At 45.9% G+C, this 21,518-nt stretch overlaps 1 protein-coding gene across 1 annotated transcript in view; it reads left to right on the forward strand.

Moving 5' to 3' along the window:
• Nucleotides 1–21,518, forward strand: part of igf1ra (insulin-like growth factor 1a receptor) — a 108,882-nt gene that overhangs the window by 75,651 nt on the left and 11,713 nt on the right. Inside the window, exons 3-13 of the mRNA XM_031801214.1 lie at nucleotides 4,163–4,469; nucleotides 5,572–5,708; nucleotides 6,074–6,218; nucleotides 6,976–7,184; nucleotides 7,333–7,459; nucleotides 7,559–7,794; nucleotides 8,003–8,170; nucleotides 8,329–8,536; nucleotides 20,631–20,902; nucleotides 21,049–21,191; nucleotides 21,288–21,453. Of these exons, the coding sequence (XP_031657074.1) occupies nucleotides 4,163–4,469; nucleotides 5,572–5,708; nucleotides 6,074–6,218; nucleotides 6,976–7,184; nucleotides 7,333–7,459; nucleotides 7,559–7,794; nucleotides 8,003–8,170; nucleotides 8,329–8,536; nucleotides 20,631–20,902; nucleotides 21,049–21,191; nucleotides 21,288–21,453 (2,118 nt within the window). The remainder of the gene's footprint in view (nucleotides 1–4,162; nucleotides 4,470–5,571; nucleotides 5,709–6,073; nucleotides 6,219–6,975; nucleotides 7,185–7,332; nucleotides 7,460–7,558; nucleotides 7,795–8,002; nucleotides 8,171–8,328; nucleotides 8,537–20,630; nucleotides 20,903–21,048; nucleotides 21,192–21,287; nucleotides 21,454–21,518) is intronic.

Genomic DNA, 21,518 nt, shown 5'->3' on the forward strand with positions numbered 1-21,518 from the left:
GGACAATCCTTTGCAAAAAGCACTGGGTCACCAAGGGCACCTGCACGTCAATTCACTTGGCCCCACACCCAGGCCTGTCTCTGTGTAGTAGACTTCCCTTGGCCTCCAGATTAGAGCTCCTATCATTGTGCATGAGTTACCATGGGGATATGCTGCCTCACTTTCCCTCATGCATCCCTGGGGCCCCTGAAAAAGTCATTTTCCCTTTCCTGACCAAACTCAGGTGACCTTTAACACATTAGAACTAGTGAGTCTCCTCTCCTCCTCTTCTCCTGCCGGAGACATCAGCAAATAGCACATAAAGATTATAATAAGCAGTACTAACTATGGGTTAATACCACTTAGGTCTAAACATCTTACAGCATAGGTCTAATACCTGGTCGGATATTCAGAGCTGATTACAGGCGGATTTAAAGTCTTGTAGTTGTAGAGTTGATAGGGCAGCAAATCCAATGGACTGTTTGGAGCCTGTCTTTCCTACTATTGTAATCAAAGTCAGTGTCTGTCTCAACCAGAGGGAACACTTTGTTATTCATACCACATTGTTGTGCGGTTCAGTCCTTTTGCTCTCCTCAGTAAACACTGACTATTCTGTTATTCATGTCGCTAAAAGCTTAATTTGAAACATGCCAGTGTTCTCCACATAATAATTTTACTGTTGATTTTCTCACGGTCTTGAAGGAATTTCATCTGTCTTGGAAGCTGTTCTGGTAGTTTGGATAGGAGTTCTGAGCTCTGTAAGTGGTGTCATTTTTGTCCCTAGTTAAGGCACAATATTGGTAAACCAATGAAATACATCAATGTTGTTTCTCAAGCAATTGACTGAAAATCAGACCGCTCTGTCTCTGTCTAGCTGTCTGGGATTGTATAGCCTATGATGCATAAGACAAGGTTTTCTTTGGAGTCTTGGGTGGCAAGTCCCTTAATAAAAAACATACTTGAATAAAGGGATGCACTGTAATCTGGTAGGGCTGTACTGTACGTCCGTAGGTTCTTCTCAGCGGGACCTTGTTCTGGAGCCCTCCACTGCTCCTGGAGTCAATGGATCTCCAACTACTGGCGAGACAACCTCTATTGCTCTCCACTCTCTCTTTCCCCTCCCTCAAATTCCCTTAATAGTCCCAAACAGCAATAATATGTATCTGTAGTGGGTCCAGCTCTGCAGTTTACTAACAAGGCTGGCATAGAGCAGCGTGGGGCCCTGCACAAACATTCGACGCCCTGACGGCACACCACTTCCTCTCTGACAGCGCTCTACAGCTCCCCAGCTCTGCTCAGCGATTACCATTTTACAGCCCACTAATCCTAAAGCCTGCCTCTCCTCGACCTCCAACGAGCACAGAACAGGCTAGGCACGCACACATAGTGTGTAAACGCACACACACACACACACACACACACACACACACACACACATGCACCCACATGCACACACACACACACACACACACACACACACACACACACACACACACACACACACACACACACACACACACACACACACACACACACACACACACACACACACTGTCCAGCTTAATCCGAGTCTCGTCATGTCACCTATCCTCACTCCTGTCCTCAGAACACTTGATATAAGTCTAATAATAGTTAACCCATTTCACCCTTTTTCCTCTCCAGGGGAAGAAGCTCATAAATGTATTCCAGTATAAAAGCCTTTTCATTTTCATTTATTGTATTTCGAGACTGTATATGAGCTTAAACAGTGAGCTGTGCTTCATCTGTTAGCTGCATTAGTGTGTTTTCTCTCTGATCCTGTTATCCAGACCTATAGTACAATGGTGACGGTTTACTCAGACCCTGTCATCCAGACCTATAGTACAATGGTGACTGTTTACTCTGACCCTGTCATCCAGACCTATTGTAATATGGTGACTGTTTACTCTGACCCTGTCACCCAGATCGATAGTAAAATGGTGACGGTTTACTCTGACCCTGTCATCCAGACCTATAGTACAATGGTGACTGTTTACTCAGACCCTGTCATCCAGACCTATTGCAATATGGTGACTGTTTACTCTGACCCTGTCACCCAGATCGATAGTAAAATGGTGACTGTTTACTCAGACCCTGTCATCCAGACCTATTGTAATATGGTGACTGTTTACTCTGACCCTGTCACCCAGATCGATAGTAAAATGGTGACTGTTTACTCTGACCCTGTCATCCAGACCTATAGTAAAATGGTGACTGTTTACTCTGACCCTGTCATCCAGACCTATAGTAAAATGGTGACTGTTTACTCTGACCCTGTCATCCAGACCTATTGTAATATGGTAACTGTTTACTCTGACCCTGTCACCCAGATCGATAGTAAAATGGTGACTGTTTACTCAGACCCTGTCATCCAGACCTATTGTAATATGGTGACTGTTTACTCTGACCCTGTCACCCAGATCGATAGTAAAATGGTGACTGTTTACTCAGACCCTGTCATCCAGACCTATTGTAATATGGTAACTGTTTACTCTGACCCTGTCACCCAGATCGATAGTAAAATGGTGACTGTTTACTCAGACCCTGTCATCCAGACCTATTGTAATATGGTGACTGTTTACTCTGACCCTGTCATCCAGATTGATAGTAAAATGATGACTGTTTACTCGAACCCTGTCATCCAGATCGATAGTAAAATGATGACTGTTTACTCTGACCCTGTCACCCAGATCGATAGTAAAATGTTGACTGTTTACTCTGACCCTGTCATCCAGACCTATAGTAAAATGGTGACTGTTTACTCTGACCCTGTCACCCAGATCGATAGTAAAATGGTGACTGTTTACTCAGACCCTGTCATCCATACCTATTGTAATATGGTGACTGTTTACTCAGACCCTGTCATCCAGACCTATTGTAATATGGTGACTGTTTACTCAGACCCTGTCATCCAGACCTATTGTAATATGGTAACTGTTTACTCTGACCCTGTCACCCAGATCGATAGTAAAATGGTGACTGTTTACTCAGACCCTGTCATCCAGACCTATTGTAATATGGTGACTGTTTACTCTGACCCTGTCACCCAGATCGATAGTAAAATGGTGACTGTTTACTCAGACCCTGTCATCCAGACCTATTGTAATATGGTGACTGTTTACTCTGACCCTGTCATCCAGATTGATAGTAAAATGATGACTGTTTACTCGAACCCTGTCATCCAGATCGATAGTAAAATGATGACTGTTTACTCTGACCCTGTCACCCAGATCGATAGTAAAATGTTGACTGTTTACTCTGACCCTGTCATCCAGACCTATAGTAAAATGGTGACTGTTTACTCTGACCCTGTCACCCAGATCGATAGTAAAATGGTGACTGTTTACTCAGACCCTGTCATCCATACCTATTGTAATATGGTGACTGTTTACTCAGACCCTGTCATCCAGACCTATTGTAATATGGTGACTGTTTACTCAGACCCTGTCATCCAGACCTATTGTAATATGGTAACTGTTTACTCTGACCCTGTCACCCAGATCGATAGTAAAATGGTGACTGTTTACTCAGACCCTGTCATCCAGACCTATTGTAATATGGTGACTGTTTACTCTGACCCTGTCACCCAGATCGATAGTAAAATGGTGACTGTTTACTCAGACCCTGTCATCCAGACCTATTGTAATATGGTGACTGTTTACTCTGACCCTGTCATCCAGATTGATAGTAAAATGATGACTGTTTACTCGAACCCTGTCATCCAGATCGATAGTAAAATGATGACTGTTTACTCTGACCCTGTCACCCAGATCGATAGTAAAATGGTGACTGTTTACTCAGACCCTGTCATCCAGACCTATTGTAATATGGTGACTGTTTACTCTGACCCTGTCATCCAGATTGATAGTAAAATGATGACTGTTTACTCAGACCCTGTCATCCAGATCGATAGTAAAATGATGACTGTTTACTCTGACCCTGTCACCCAGATCGATAGTAAAATGATGACTGTTTACTCGGACCCTGTCATCCAGACCTATTGTAATATGGTTACTGTTTACTCTGAACCTGTCACCCAGATCGATAGTAAAATGATGACTGTTTACTCTGACCCTGTCATCCAGACCTATTGAAATATGGTGACTGTTTACTCTGACCCAGTCATGTCATCTCACTAACCTGTTTCTCTCTGTGTTTCGCCCAGTGTGCCCAGAGAAGAAGTGTGAGCGGAGGGCATGTACGGACAGTGGTGAATGTTGCCATGCCCAGTGCCTGGGGAGCTGTACGGAGCCGGACGACGACATGGCCTGCGCAGCCTGCCTGCACTACTACCACGAGGGCCGCTGCGTGCAGCACTGCCCCCCAGACACTTACAAGTTTGAGGGCTGGCGCTGCATCACCATGGACCTGTGTGCCCGCGTGCACCTGCCCAGCGACTTTGACTTTGTCATTCACGAAGGAGAGTGCATGCCTGAGTGTCCATCAGGCTTTACACGCAATGAGAGCAATAGGTAAGAGAGCAGAGAGCACACTTCACCTCAAAGGCTCTAAAGGGCTCTAAAGGGCTCCCCAGGATCAAGCATGGTCCTGTTATTTGTCATCTATACTATTATATACAGCACTATTGTCACTATATACAGTCCTCTGACATATTGGTTGTGGGGTTTCTCTGGCCCTGTGTTTGTTTTTTGAATTTGCATGCAGAGGTCATCTGAATAATTCACCTCTATGTGAAACCCTTCCCCACCTGGTCCTCTCAGAGATTCTATGTGAAACCCTTCCCCACCTGGTCCTCTCAGAGATTCTATGTGAAACCCTTCCCCACCTGGTCCTCTCAGAGATTCTATGTGAAACCCTTTCCCACCTGGTCATCTCAGAGATTCTATGTGAAACCCTTCCCCACCTGGTCCTCTCAGAGATTTTATGTGAAACCCTTTCCCACCTGGTCATCTCAGAGATTCCATTCTTAAAGAGAAGCTTCAGAGATAAAAAAAAAATGCTTCAGGCAGAAAGTCATGTTAGGTCATGAATGATTGAAGCCTGTAGACATTCCATGTAATTCAGAATCAAAGGAAGATGCTGACCTCAGTGCCCAGTATACAAGACTCATCCATTGGTGCATTACCGTAAGATACAAAAGATACCTTATGAATGTTGCTTGAAGGCATTCAGGATTGATTCCTCACAGCAGCGCTGTAACTCGGGACATTTACCCCATTTGACATTTCCCCTGTTTGAATAAGAGAATGTCTTTGTTTGTGACTCAGGGTAACTTGTCTCCATATTTAGATTTTCATTCTCCAAACGTTCCATGTTGAGTCACTGTTGCCATATATTTGTGGACATATCAGTCTTTTTTTTGTCTTTAGGGCCATTTAGTGAGTCACTCTCACGAAACCAAGGGTTCAATTAAGCACTCATAAAAGATTACACAGTTCATAAAGAAAGTGAGCTTCTATTTCAAAGCAAACATTAGACACATTTTTTGGAATTTTGGGTGAGTTACGGGGAGGCATCTTAATCTGGTTTCTTGGAAATTGTAATTTTGTAGCTTTATTTGGTTAAGGACATTCCTTGACTGTTTTCCCTTTTCTCTCTCTTCCTCAATCACAGTATGTTCTGCAGTGCCTGTGATGGCCTGTGTGATAAGATCTGTGACTCCAAGACCATCGACTCAGTGGATGCTGCTCAGTCTCTAATGGGCTGTACAGTCATCAAAGGCAACCTGCACATCAACATCCGCCGTGGCAGTGAGTACCAGTACCAGTAACCAGGACCACTCAGTCTGTCTGTCTCCCCAGAGACCGGGAAGGGAGCACGGGGGCTCTGGCAGAGCTAGTGTGGAGTCAACATTACATCAGAGTCAACATTACATCAGCTGCCTGCACTGTGCCCCAAACCAATTATCACATTTTGCTATTATGCTATGTATTTGCTCAGTTTACAAGGTGACTCAGTACAGTTGCCTGTGGGATTTGATGTATTCAGTACAGTTGCCTGTGGGATTTGATGTGTTCAGTACAGTTACCGGTGGGATTTGATGTGTTCAGAGCAGGGGTTCTCACACGCTGACTGTTGTGTCTGAGTATGTGTTTGCTAACTCTCCTCTCTCCAGATAACATCGCTTCAGAGCTGGAAAGCTTCATGGGGCTGATCCAGACAGTGACAGGCTATGTGAGAATCCGCCACTCCCACACGCTAGGCTCGCTTTCCTTCCTCAAGAGCCTGCGCTACATCAACGGGGAGGAGCTCATGGAAGGGTACGACAGGCCGCTCTCCTAGTCCGACCCATGTCTGGGGATTAGGGGAAGTGTCAGCGTTTATCTCATGGTAGATGTATCCCAGACGGTTTAGAAAGCCTTGTGAATGATTTTTATACGTGGCTAGGGTAAGTAAGGTTCCAGCCATAACATTTTCCATGAGGAATTCCCATAAAACCACCATAAGACAACATGGCACCTCTCCTTGTGATGTAATGAAAAGGTGGATGAGCTATCTATCTGAATAGAAACTCTCAGGTCTCCCAGCCTATTCTGGCTGTAGCATGACATCACCAGCGGCCTATCCCTTGTCAGAGATAGGGAGTGTGTTTCTGGAGATGACCAGGAGGGTCGTGGGAAAGCCTCTCGGGCCTCTTGTTGTCATCCCTCCCAGGCTAGAGTTACAGCAGGAGGAGTGCTCTAGAGCAACACTGACATTCTGCTAGTTTCCGAGGTGTTCCATGGAGCTGAGAGGCTCTGAGTCGCTCTGTTTCATCTCTGGCCCTCTCTGTCTGTACAGCTCAGTGTTAGACAGACACAACCGCACAATGACACCCGATCTACTTCCCTTTACACATCCACCAGATGGAAAACTAAGCCAACCACTCCACAACATTTTGACAACTTTATCCTCAGTGCTCTATTCTGTGTTTAAAGTAAATCAATGGATTGAAAAGTGGTTTGGCCCTATTTATGCCCACAGCACAGCTACTAGGTGTATGAGGAAGTGAACACCTGTCTGTTGTCTCCTTATCAGGATGTATGCTTTCTCTGCCATCGACAACCAGCGCCTGCAGTACCTGTGGGACTGGACCCAACACAACCTGACCATCAGGGCTGGGAGGCTGTCCTTCCGCTTCAACCCCAAACTCTGCATGTCTGAGATACACAAGATGTGGGAGAAGACGGGAATCACTGAGAAGTTTGAGGAGGACGATTTCCGCAACAATGGGGACAGAGCCAGCTGTGAGTACACCAGCGGACATCTGGAGTGGGATTACTTTAACTTTCTATGCTCATTCAGTACTTGAATTAATACAATGTAGTATTTTATCATATCACTATTGAGTTTCCTGTAAGGGGGATATATCTAAGATGGGGTTTGTGTTTATAGGTGAGAGCCACATCCTGAAGTTCAAGTCCAACAGCACGGTGAGTAACCGGATCAAGCTGACCTGGGAGCGCTACAGACCACCAGACTACAGAGACCTCATCAGCTTCATTGTCTACTACAAGGAGGCGTGAGTGCTCGCATAAAGCACACACAGATATTACACTATTTTACTATAGAGCCTTTATACTTCACATTTACCGAAGGCGGTGTTTTTCATGTATTCCAGACCGCACCAGAACATCACAGAGTTTGATGGCCAGGATGGGTGTGGCTCCAACAGTTGGAACATGGTTGACGTGGACCTGCCTCAGGACAAAGAGATAGACCCTGGTGTGTTGCTGTCCCCACTGAAGCCCTGGACCCAGTACGCCATCTTTGTCAAGGCCATCACCCTGGTGGTGGAGGACAAACACATCCCGGGAGCCAAGAGTGACGTGGTCTATATACGCACCAGACCCTCAGGTAAGACAGTACTGGGCTACAGTACAGCTTCTGTAAACAACAGCAAGTCACCTTAGCCATGGACAACTTTTCACCCAACTAAGATAAACTGAAAGACTTCTTATCAGAATGTCACATCAAATGTATCCCTCTTCTCTAACGCTTCATGAAAACGACACATTTTAAACACCACTCACAACATTTCAACATTTGTGTGTTTTTGTCACAGAGCCGTCTATGCCAATGGATGCCCGTGCGTATGCCAACTCATCCTCAAAGCTGGTAGTGAAATGGTCACCTCCCCTCAACCCTAACGGCAATCTTACTTTTTACCTGGTCCGCTGGCAGCAGCAAGCTGAAGACAGGGAGTTGTACCAACACAACTACTGCTCCAAAGGTCAGCATTCCAACCCCTCTTCTTATCCAACCTGTTCTGTATTTTTATCTGTGTACATTATGGAATCGATATAATAGATTTTTGTACACAGGGGATTTGTGCTTTCTTTGGGAAAGTAATTCACTAACGGGTCCCGTTCCCCTTCCACTGTACAACAGAGCTGAAGATCCCCATCAGGATATCAGCCACGGGGTTGGCAGACATGGAGGAGGACACCAAGCCCACCAAGTCTGACCTGTCTGGGGGGGATAAGGGCCCTTGCTGCCCCTGCCCCAAGACCAAGGAGGACCTGAAGGCAGAGATAGACGACGCCTCCTACCGCAAAGTCTTTGAGAACTTCCTGCACAATTCTATCTTCACCCCCAGGTAGGTGCCAGACAGCAGGCAGCCTCCCTCTATGGAGAGAGATCACACAACAGTAAGATAGTACAACTCTACCTTCCCCATTGTTAACAGCTTTTGGACCAAAACCTTCTCTGAGGCTTTGTAGATGATTATCAAAGAGCTGAGCTCACAATCTGGGTCCTGTTTTCTTTAATAGCCGAGAGAGATCCAGGGTCAGGACACAGTGGTGTTGTAATTACCCAGCCCTGGGACTGGGACTGACAGGATCTAAACATCATCAGGGTTTAGAGGGAGGAAGGGAGGGAGCAGAGGGGAGGGAGGGGAGCAGAGGGGAGGGAGGGAGGGAGCAGAGGGGAGGGAGGGAGGGAGAAGAGGGGAGGGAGGGAGCAGAAGGGAGCGAGGGAGGGAGGGAGGGAGGGAGGGAGAAGAGGGGAGGGAGGGAGGGAGGGAGGGAGAAGAGGGGAGGGAGGGAGGGAGCAGAGGGGAGGGAGGTAGGGAGGGAGGGGAGCAGAGGGGAGGGAGGAAGGGAGCAGAGGGGAGGGAGGTAGGGAGGGAGGGAGAAGAGGGGAGGGAGGGAGGGAGCAGAGGGGAGGGAGGGGAGCAGAGGGGAGGGAGGTAGGGAGGGAGGGAGAAGAGGGGAGGAGGGGGGGGCAGAGGGGAGGAAGGTAGGGAGGGAGGGGAGCAGAGGGGAGGGAGGAAGGGAGCAGGGGGGAGGGAGGAAGGGAGCAGAGGGGAGGAAGGGAGCAGAGGGGAGGAAGGGAGCAGAGGGGACGGAGGTAGGGAGGGAGGGGAGCAGAAGGGAGGAGGTAGGAAGGGATTGGGCTGGAACTGTGTCAGAGGACCCTGACAGAGAGAGAGACACGGGTGCAGGGATCAAAGGCCTGCTTACGGCACTTGTGGATTCCATCACCATGACGACAGCGGCGGCAGGATATTAAGGCCTAGCAGGCTGTAATTTAGGCAGCACAAACAAACCCGGGGAGAGGGATCTGATTAATGAGTCTGAAGGGCCTGCGCTCTGCTCGCTGGCCTGGCTGCACACTATAAGCCCGTTAGCCTTTTGTTTGCCAGAATGGGGACTGACATCTGTGTTGTGTTATCATTTTACCTTGCTCGTGGCTACGGATGCTTTACAGTTTAAAGACTCCAACCCATTCCCACACACACACTCACTCTTTGTGATACACACACACAGACACACAGATGTACTCACTCACACTGAGAGACTGATTGCGTTTTGAAATTGAGCCTTTTTCAGGGTAAACTCAGGCCACTTGTTTCCCCATACCAGATGGCAGATCAGACTGTGTGTGTGTGTGTGTCTGAGGTAAATGAGTGCATGAGCAGTACTGTGTTTGTGTATTCAGGGTACAGTTTTGAGTATTCACTGAATTAGTACCAGTTTCTCTCAAAACAAATGGAATGGAAAACAAATTCTAGTCCCCTAGTTAACCTCCAGAGTGAAGCCTCTAGTGCTTGATAAATCCCAGTGCTTATACTTTGTCCTGACTAGGGCTGTTGCGGTGACCGTATTACCGCCACACCGGTGGTCACGAGTCACGAAGGCAGTCAAATTCCATGTGACCATTTAGTCACATTAATTAGGCTTCTACAAGCTCTGATGCTGCTGCTGGTCATTAGTAGACTACCAAACCTGCCAACAGCCTGGTACTCAAATCAAATCAAACTTTATTTGTCACATGTGCCGAATACAACAAGTGTAGACCTTACAGTGAAATGCTTACTTACAAGCCCTTAACCAACAGTGCAGTTAAAGAAGAGTTAAGAAAGTATTTCCCAAATAAACTAAAGTAAAAAATACAAAATAATAAAAAGTAACACAATAACATAACAACAATGAGTCTATATACAGGGGGTACCAGTACCGAGTCAGTGTGCGGGGGTACAGGTTAGTTGAGGTAATTTGTTCATGAAGGTAGGGGTGAAGTGACTATGCATAGATAATAGACAGCGAGTAGCAGCAGTTTACAAAACAAATGGGGGGGGGGGGGGGTCAATGTAATAGTCCGGTGGCCATTTCATTAATCGTTCAGCAGTTTTATGGCTTGGGGGTTGAAGCTGTTGAGGGGCCTTTTGGTCCTAGTTTTGGGGCTCTGGAGTCTCTGACAATTTTATGGGCTTACCTCTGACACCACCTATTGTATAGGTTTTGGATTGCAGGAAGCTTGACCCCAGTGATGTACTGGGCCGTACGCACTACTCTCTGTAGCACCTTATGGTCAGATGCCGAGCAGTTGCCATACCAGGCGGTGATGCAACTGGTCAGGATGCTCTTGATGGTGCAGCTGTAGAATCTTTTGAGGATCTGGGGTCCCATGCCAAATCTTTTCAGTCTCCTGAGGGGGACAAGGTTTTGTCGTGCCCTTTTCACGACTGTCTTGGTGTGTTTGGACCATGATAGTTTGTTGGTGATGTGGACACCAAGGAACTTGAAACTCTCGACCCGCTCCACTACAGCTCCGTTGATGTTAATGGGGGCCTGTTCGAGCCACCCTTTCCTCTAGTCCACGATCAGCTCCTTTGTCTTTCTCACATTGAGGGAGAAGTTGTTGCCCTGGCACCACACTGCCAGTTCTCTGACCTCCTCCCTATAGGCTGTCTTATCGTTGTCAGTGATCAGGCCTACCACTGTTGTGTCGTCAGCAAACTTAATGATGGTGTTGGAGTTGTGTTTGGCCACGCAGTCATGGGTGAACAGCGAGTACAGGAGGGGACTAAGTACACACCCCTGAGGGGCCCCAGTGTTGAGGATCAGCGAGGCAGACGTGTTGTTGCCTACTCTTACCACCTGGGGGCGGCCCGTCAAAAAGTCCAGGATCCAGTTGCAGAGGGTGGTGTTTGAGCTTTGAGGGCACTATGGTGTTGAACGCTGAGCGTTAGTCAATGAACAGCATTGCCATATAGGTGTTCTTTTTGTCCAGGTGGGCAAGGGCAGTGTGGAGTGCAATTGAGATTGCATCATCTGTGGATCTGTTGTGGCGGTATACGAATTGGAATGGGTCTAGGGTATATTGCTGTTGCTGATTGCTGATGCTGTTGATATAAGTCATGACCAGCCTTTCAAAGCACTTCATGGCTACCAACGTGAGTGCTACAGGGCGGTAATAATTTAGGCAGCTTACCTTCACTTCCTTGGGCACAGGGACTATGGTGGTCTGCTTGAAATGTGTAGGTATTACAGATCAGTCAGGGAGAGGTTGAAAATGTTAGTGAATACACTTGCCGGTTGGTCTGCGCATGCTTTGAGTACACGTCCTGGTAATCCATTTGGCCCTGCGGCTTTGTGAATGCTGACCTGTTTAAAGGTCTTGTTCAAATCGGCTACTGAGAGCGATCTCACACAGTCATCCAGAACAGCTGGTGCTCTCGTGCATGATTCAGTGTCGCTTGCCTCGAAGCGAGCATAAAAGGCATTTAGCTCATCTGGTAGGCTCGCGTCACTGGGCAGCTTGCGTCTGGGTTTTCCTTTGTAGTCCTTAATAGTTTTCAAGCCCTGCCACATCCGACGAGCGTCAGAGCAGGTGTAGTAGGATTAAATTTTAATCCTGTATTGACGCTTTGCTTGTTTGATGGTTCGTCTGAGGGCATAGCGGGATTTTTTATAAGTGTCCGGATTAGTGTCCCGCTCCTTGAAAGCGGCAGCTCTAGCCTTTAGCTCGATGCAGATCTTGATGTTGCCTGTAATCCATGGCTTCTGGTTGGAATTTGTACGTACGGTCACTGTGGGGACGACGTCATCGATGCACTTATTGATGAAGCCGATAACTGACTGAGGTGGTATACTCCTCAATGCTATTGGATGAATCCCGGACCATTTTCCAGTCTGTGCTAGCAAAACAGTTCTGTAGTGTAGCATCCGTGTCATCTGACCACTTCCGTATTGAGCGAGTCACTGGTACCTCCTGCTTTAAGCAGCAATCAGGAGGATAGAATTATGGTCAGATTTACCAAATGGAGGGCGGGGGAGAGCTTTGTATGCATCGCTGTGTGTGGAGTTAAGGTGGTCTAGAGTTTTTTTCCCTCTGGTTGAACATGTGACATGCTGGTATTTTTTTTTACTGATTTAAGTTTGCCTGCATTAAAGTCCCCGGCCACTAGGAGCGCTGCTTCTGGGTTAGCATTTTCTTGTTTGCTTATGTCCTTATAGAGTTGATTGATAGGCGGTCTTAGTGCCAGTATCGTTTTGTGGTGGTAAATAGATGGCTACGAATAATATAGGGCTCTCTTGGTAGATAATGTGGTCTACAGCTTATCATAAGGTACTCTACCACAGGCGAGCAATACCTTGAGACTTCTTTAATATTAGACATCGCGCACCAGCTGTTATTGACAAAGACACACACCCCCACCCCTCGTCTTACCAGATGTAGCTTCTCTGTTCTGCCGGTGCATGGAAAATCCCACCAGCTCTATATTATCCATGTCGTCGTTCAGCCGCGACTCGGTGAAACATAAAATATTACCGTTTTTAATGTCCCATTGGTAGGATAATCGTAATCGTTGGTCATACATTTTATTTTCCAACGATTGCATGTTAACAAGTAGAATGGATGGCAGTGGGAGTTTACTCGCTCGCTCGCCTACGAATTCTCAGACGCCCGATCTGCGTCCTCTTCTCCACTGTCTTTTCTTCACACAAATGATGGGGATTTGGGCCTGTTCCCGGGAGAGCAGTATATCCTTCTCGTCAGACTCGTTAAAGGAAAAATCTTCTTCCAGTTCGTGGTGAGCAATCGCTGTTCTGATGTCCAGAAGTTATTTTCGGTCATAAGAGACGATAGCAGCAAAATGTACAAAATAAGTAAAAAAATAAGTTACAAACAACGGAAAAAAAACGGAAAAAAAAATAGCACAATTAGTTAGGAGCATGTAAGATGTCAGCCATCCTCTTCAGCGCCATTAAAAAAAACTCTATTGTCCCTCTAGTCACTCTGACATCAATGCAAATGTAATTGAAAATCTAATAAAACACTTCATGAGAGCTCATGAGCTCCTGTTGCGCAACATGTCTACAGGTAATGTAACTGCGTGAGAAATGGTGGCCTCTATTAAAAAGAGGAGGATCCCATCAGCTTTCTATAGGCTAGACCAGGGCTGCCCAACTCTCTTCCTGGAGATCTACTGTCCTGTAGGTTTTCAGTGCAACCCTAACTTAGGGTATCTGATTCAGCTAGTTAAGGTCTTGTTGAGCAGCTAATTAGTAGAATCAGGTGTGTTAAATTAGGGTTGAACTGAAAACCCACAGGACGGTAGATCTTCAGGAAGAGTGTTGGGCAGCCCTGGGCTAGACCTACTATATTTATTTATCCTAATATTAAGCAAATATTAAGCACATTGCTTATCTTTACAACCGGAATATAGCCTACGTGGCTGGCATGAAAATAAACCACAGGAAAAGCGTCCCCCATTTGCTATTTAAGTGCAAGAGATGGCATGCATTTTTCCCCCCTGCCCCCGTTTCGAGACAGGTGCAGATAATGGTCAATTGTAATTCAAAACATATTTCACACATATATTATTTAGTATATGTAAAGACAAGATTAAATCAAGAATATGGGTCAATATTAGCCTATCACTTGTGAATTATATATTAACACTTGTGAATGATGCCCAGCTTAAGGCAAGAAACAATGCCTTTTTATGTGACTTTTTCTAATCATAGTCACACACCTGATGTAGCCTAGCCCATAGGCCTATATGTTTTGATAAGGTTTGTATCACAACTAAAGTGGCCAAATAACTTCTTAAAATTAAGCACATGAATCTGCTTTACAAGGGGTGTAGAACCTGACTGGCATATACCTGTATAAGCAGCGCCTGAGTTTCTAGTTTGGGGAAGATCATTTTCACCATAAACATGCACCTTTATAATAAAAGCATTACATGCATGCACTTTTGATAATGATGTTTTCTGCTAATGGAACATGTGTGCTTATAGCCTACTACCATGTGCACATTGCTGCGCTTATAATGTGAAGAAATAGCCCAATAGTTTATCAACATTTTAAGCTAAATGTTCTGATTTGTTGAGTCAGCCTCATTTTTTAAATGCTAGTGGTTGTATTAATTTGGAATCTATTGCATCCCACAACTGTCCCAGATTGTTTGGAATATTTATTTCTCGCACAGAATAGGTAAACTTTTGTACTATGGGGGAATAGTAGATTGGCATAGGCTAGTGCTTTTGCTGTTCCTTAGGCCTACTCATCTTGTTGGACGACGAAAAGCAAATGTGAACAGTTCATCCAATATTTTCAATATGTACCTTGGAGTTGGATAAGGATATGTGCAGTTGTGTCCCCGATGTGTCTGTCTTCACTTGTTGCCTGTGAGAAAGACCTGCTCACGTGATGGAGAACCATGTGAGTGAGATGAGAGGTGTTTTGGAGCAGGCAGCATTTAGGGAGAAGGGCTGCAAAAGGCATCCCCACACAAGGGGGATGCCGCCTGGAAATTCGAGGCATTATCGAGTACTTCTCAAATTGTGAATGAGAGACTGATGAAGTGTGTACAGCCTGCGTAAATAACAAAGCAGAGCTCATACCTTTCAAGCAACTTTAACAAAAAAATCATCATTAGAGTCTCATCATGCAGCCTTAGAATGCATTAAAAATCAGAACATATAGCCCAACGTTTGTAGAACAACTGAAGTTACATTAATAAATGAAGCATATAGGAGTACCTATTTCTATGTTAACAGCACAACACAGAATAGTCGCACGTGCGCACCCCCTTAAATCATTTGGAGAAAATGTCCTTTCTATTTTATTCAGCTTTGTTCAATTATATTCTTCATACTATAAAATAATGCCAAGGAATTCTAAGCAAATCTTGTCTGCTAAATTAACTAGTGTAGCCCACAGCCATATATATGGCATAGTCACATCAGGACTTAACATAAGGACAACTATTCTGTTCTTCTGAAATAGACTACATTTTATTCATATGATGTTTCTTTAGACCTGTCTAAAATGATAAATGGATTTGTTGTGAAGGTGTAGGCTACATTACATGGATTTATTAGACTTTTTAAAATGTAGATGTTCCAAAGGTCTGCATGTGTGGAAGCCAGGAGATGCTAAATGTGTTTATGTTAATTAACGGTCAAATTATCGTGAGACCGACAGTTATTTGCTTGACAATCATCGGCTGATGAAATTTCGTGACCGCCACAGACCTAGTCCTGACTCCAGCCTGCTTGGTACAGATTGCTCTTTATCACCTGCTGGGCAAAGCTCATGCATTCATGTAATGTTATGATGCCCTTTCCTTCTCCTCTGTGATGAGATCTTTCACAGTATCAAAACAATATGTCCAACTCAGAAAATAAACAATAAAACAAGACCACTATTGTTACTAATTGTTTTCATTCTCTCTCTTCCCTGCATTTGACTGTGTTGATTTGTTATAGTATAGCTGTCTAGGAAACCGAGGAGTACCAGGTCTCTGGCCTGCCTGCCTCCCGCTAAAGGCTATTATTGTGTATGCACAGGCCCTCCACCACAACAGAGACAGCATTATCACAGAACACTCGAGGGAAGTGCCTCTGAATTAGTGTGAGTTTATTGAAAAGTTCAAGATTTACGGAGAAGGGGCGAGGGAGCGAAGGGAGGGGGAAACAGAAACATAGGGAAGAGGAAATGTTTTCCATTCTGTCGCCCTCCTCGCTGCTCTCCCTCCTCCTCCACTCACACGCTCTCTTTGTCCGCGGCGCAGTTCGGAGTGACCGGCTGCCAGGAAATGTACAGCGAAGCCATCTGGAATTCCAATAAATGAGAGAAGGGAAGGGAAGATCCCCTTAGAGCTGGCCAGACCAGTGAACACCATTCAGTGGGATAGACTGACTGGCTCGAGTAGTAGAGGAGAATAGTCAGGGGACAGGGATGGGTGATGACCGATTAGATTCACTGACTGGACATCAGCTGATTGGGTTGTTGCAAACATGACCTCATGTAGAAGGAAGTACAGTAAAGCTTTCTGTGTGTTTTGTCCTGTTGCTGACCCCTTAGCCTCTGGTTATCTCTCTATGTATCCTTCAGACACCACTAGCTTTGATACTGTATATGAGCATGAAGTAAAAAAGTATTGGGTCCCCTTTCTCTGGCCTCACTTTTCACTGGCATGAGAGACTGCTGTGTTCAGCTGCTGTGGTAAAAGAGTAGCGTTAAATCACACTGTTCTGGCTCGAGACAGAGTGTGCAGTCATGTCCCACTCAGGATCTCTCGCACAGCAGAAAAGGTGAGAAAGTAGAAGTGGAGCTGGGGAGGGAGGACACCAGCTGTAGTCAGCACCTGGTTAGATGGTCACGCTTCAGCTTAAGTCCTCTGTCTGGAGTTCATCTGAGGACAGGTCTGCCCTTGCTCTGCTCTGCCTGGCCCTGGCAGCTCTCTGGCATTCCTGCTGTTTGTCCCCTCTCCTGGGCACACTGGCACACGGGGGGGGTCTACCCATCACCCCTCTCATTCATCTCGGGGGTGACCCAGTCTTCAATGGCAGGCTGTCTTGTGCTATCTTCCAAGCACTTGCCTTTTACACAAGATGTTCATTAAAGCTATGCCAGTCCTCAGTGCTGTTGTGTGTATTGTTAATAGTAACTAATACTTTTGGAGAGAGCTGGACCGTGGACTTTGCTGGAGCAGTTAAAATGGTCAGAATGGAATGTTGACAGTGGTGTGCGATGGCTACTGTTTTCTTCCCACAGATCTGTCTGTCAGCTGTGTTTTTCCACTCACAGTAAATAGTATTTTCCCGTGGGTGCCCGGTCAGTCTCAAGGTCTTTTGTCACCCGCTCATAATATTGTCATACTCACAAGGAATAGTTCTGAGAGGACATTGTCATTGGCTTTCTACAGTTGCTAAAGTTCTAGATGCTGGAATGTAAAATAAAGCAGAAACAACATTCTCTTGGATTCTTGTGTAAACCCTGCTGGCCGGTACTGTTAGGTGAAGTTAGAAAAGGATCCTTCGGGGGTCACAGTCATTTCAGATAAACTCATCAGTCATTCACTAATTTACCTCTCCTTAAAGACTCAGCTAAGTAAAGATTAACCAACATTACATATTGACTTGATCTTTTCCAAGTGTACTGCAAACACCGCATGAATCTAAATATATTCTGGATTCCCTGTCATTTGGTTCAACATATACAGCACATCCCACCACTGTCAGACAGTCCTGTATTCTCCTTTAGCCCACTTAACTGCACTGTGGGCTGACTGTTGAATTCCTTCAGAGACTCAGAGAGAGCCAGTCGTTACTCGTCTCCTAAAATGTGCCTCTAGGTAAGGTCTGCTCCTCTCGGTACCGCCACAGCGTCCCCCGTGTGTTGTGGATTCCCAGTGGCCTCGCCTCGTAGCATCTGGTGAGCTGCTGCTGCAGCTGCCTACTTGTTGTCAGTGGCTCCAGCTAGAGTCCACCTGCAGTCGGCCTGGCTCTCCATCATCACACCATCATCCTCCTCATCATCCTCATGACTGTGTATACATCCATCTCCATCGTTCCATGAAAGAGGTCTGCAGTCCTGTTGCAGGCTCTCGTGTTTGCTCTTTTTGGGTGAAATGTACCATTTTGATTTTGTGTTCATTGCTTTACTTACCTTATTCTTTATCATATGAAAACTACCACTACCATCAAAGGTGGTTATTATTCTCCCATGTCTTTTCCCTGAGCAGTGAATTTGTCCTGTGGATGAGGACATGTAGGATAACACAGTCAGTAGGCGTCTGTATGGACAGGCAGGCTGCTGACAGTGTGTGGATGTGTGCTCTCTCTGCACCTCTCTCTCATCCCTCTGACCTCATCACACCACACAGCTCCACAGGGAGCAGACCACTGCAGCTGGACAGACACACTGCAACAACAAATAACACCAGGCCACTTCAACATACTGTACTCTACTCTCAGTTGAGTTGTATCACACTGGAAACTGTCATTTTACTACATGATATGTACTTATGACTACTTCTTATTCCCATTCTGGATTCTTGTAGAGGACCCCACCCTGTCCCGTGAGGTTGAAGGGGATGTTTTTGCTCAGTGTGACTCGGTGTCGATGACGTCATGTGGGCGGTGTATGTAGGCTACAGTATACTGTATGTACAATATTGTGTGATGTAGTGATGGGGGAAGAATTAGATACAGTAGAGTATCGCACTATTATTTTTGACGATATTATATATCGATTCTATGACTATTGAATTGATTCTCTAAAAATAATGTCTGTACTTGCACCAAAACTCAGGTACTTCTCCTTCTCTAGCTTTTTTTCCTATCTTCTTTTTATACTGAACAAAAATATAAATGCAACATACAACAATTTAAACAACAATTTACTGAGTTACAGTTCAAAAAGGAAATGAGTCAATTGAAATAAATAAATGAGGCCCTAATCTATGGATTTCACGACTGCGTAGGGGCACAGCCATAGGTGGACCTGGGAGGGCATAGTCCCACCCACTTGGGAGCCAGGCCCACCCACTGAGGAGCCAGGCCCAGCCAATCAGAATACATTTTTTCCCCATAAAAGGGCTTTATTACAGACAGAATTACGTCAGCCGTCCAGGTGGCTGGTCTCAGACGATCTCGCAGGTGAAGAAGCCAGATGTGGAGGTCCTGGGCTGCGGTTGTGAGGCAGCTTGGACGTACTGCCAAGTTCTCTAAGATGGCATTGGAGGCGGCTTATGGTAGAGAAATTAACATTAAATTATCCGGCAACAGCTCTGGTGGACATTCCTGCAGTTAGATTGCCAATTGCACAATTGAGACATCTGTGGCATTCAAATGTATTTTCATTTTATTTATATAGCCCTTCTTACATCAGCTGATATCTCAAAGTGCTGTACAGAAACCCAGCCTAAAACCCCAAACAGCAAGCAATGCAGCTGTAGAAGCACGGTGGCTAGGAAAAACTCCCTAGAAAGGTCAAAACCTAGGAAGAAACCTAGAGAGGAACCAGGCTATGAGGGGTGGCCAGTCCTCTTCTGGCTGTGCCAGGTGGAGATTATAACAGAACATAGCCAAGATGTTCAAATGTTCATAAATGACCAGCATGGTCAAATAATAATAATCACAGTAGTTGTCGAGGGTGCAACAAGTCCGCACCTCAGGAGTAAATGTCAGTTGGCTTTTCATAGCCGATCATTGAGAGTATCTCTACCGCTCCTGCTGTCTCCAGAGAGTTGAAGACAGCAGGTCTGGGACAGGTAGTACATCCGGTGAACAGGTGTGTGTCATCCGCATAGCAGTGAAAGTTAACATTATGTTTTCGAATGACATCCCCAAGAGGTAAAATATAATGAAAACAATAGTGGTCCTAAAACGGAACCTTGAGGATTGAGTTGTGTGAAAAAACTGTACATTTTAGAGGGGCCTGTTATTGTCCACAGCACAAGGTGCACCTGTGTAATGATCATGCTGTTTAATCAGCTTCTTGATACGCCACACCTGCCAGCTGGATAGATTATCTTGGCAAAGGGGAAATGATCACTAACAGGGATGTACAAAGATTTCTGGCCAAAATTTGAGATAAATAAGCTTTTTGTGTGTATGGAAAATGTCTGAAAATGTCTGTTGCATTTATATTTTTGTTCAGTATATAAATGGTCAGCCAATATGATTACAGCACTTTTATTTCCATGACTGATAAACATGTGTTTGCTCATGGCTCTTTCTTGTCCCTCTGCAACAGACATGGTGAGCAATATGTTTAGAACATCAACCCGCAATATAACCACAGTATCGAATCACAATACATATAGAATCCTGGGAATTGCAATACAATCACATCGGTACCTAAGTATCGTGATAATATCATATCGTGAGGTCCCTGGCAATTCCCAGCCCTAGTGTGCTGTCTGTAACCGATGTTCCAGAGTATATTACTGTATGGTTGGCTGACTTCGTATTCCCCTTTCTCCTCTTTAACTTCGCCTCTGCTCCCTTCCAGAGAAGCTGAAAGCCCACACATCTGCTCTCCTCCTCCTCCTCAACCTCTGTCTTTTATCCTTTGTCTTTCTTTGCCACGTTTGTGCCTTTTGTGCTGCAGTCAGTCAATGGGTCTCTCTCACATTTTTTTGGACCCCCTTTGTCCCTCAGACCCCCAGACCGGCGACGTAGGGATCTATTTGGTGTCGCTAACAGCACCCTGGCACGGGGTGTCAACACCACAGGCCTGGAGGGTAATAGGACAGAAGGAGAGCCCCCTGAGAGGGAGTTCCCCTTCATGGAGGACCGGAGCAAGACAGAGTTTATCGAGATCCCCAACCTGCAGCCCTTCACTGTGTACCGCATCGACATCCACGCCTGTAACCAGGAGGTCCGTCGCTGCAGCGCTGGAGCCTTCGTCTTCTCCAGGACCAAACCTGCAGGTGAGGCAGTCACACACAGTCGCTAGAAAAAGGCTTCAACAACAGCAGCCATCTGTATAGATTATCGTTCTAGACTCACTATGCCTTTTTGGACATGGCTAATGAGTAGGAAGCCATCTGATATCCAGTGTGTCTCTGTCCATCAGACAAAGCGGATGACATGCCAGGCAGCGTGATCCAGGAGAGGGATGAGAAGGTGGAGGGGTCGGTGCTGCTGAGGTGGCCAGAGCCTGTCAACCCCAATGGTCTCATCCTGATGTATGAGATCAAGTTCCGCCAGGGCACCGAGGTGAGTCTGCATGGACCAGGACTCCTGAGGCCTATGGGAGCTCTGCAGGGCCTCAACCCTCAGGTTGACACTGTCTGTGTGTGTCTTTTCTCCCAGCCTGAGAAACACGAGTGTGTGTCACGCCAGCACTACCGTGTTCACAAAGGAACTCGTCTGACCAACCTGGGCTATGGGAACTACTCTGCCCGCGTGCGTGCCACCTCCCTGGCAGGAAATGGGTCCTGGACTGAGCCAGTGTCCTTCTACGTGCCCCCACCCAAACGTATGGAGAACACATGCATTTCCACATAAATTACCCTCTTCAAAGGACTTTTTTTATAGATTATT

This window comes from Oncorhynchus kisutch, linkage group LG22 (assembly GCF_002021735.2).
Source record: "Oncorhynchus kisutch isolate 150728-3 linkage group LG22, Okis_V2, whole genome shotgun sequence".
Lineage (NCBI taxonomy): Eukaryota > Metazoa > Chordata > Actinopteri > Salmoniformes > Salmonidae > Oncorhynchus > Oncorhynchus kisutch.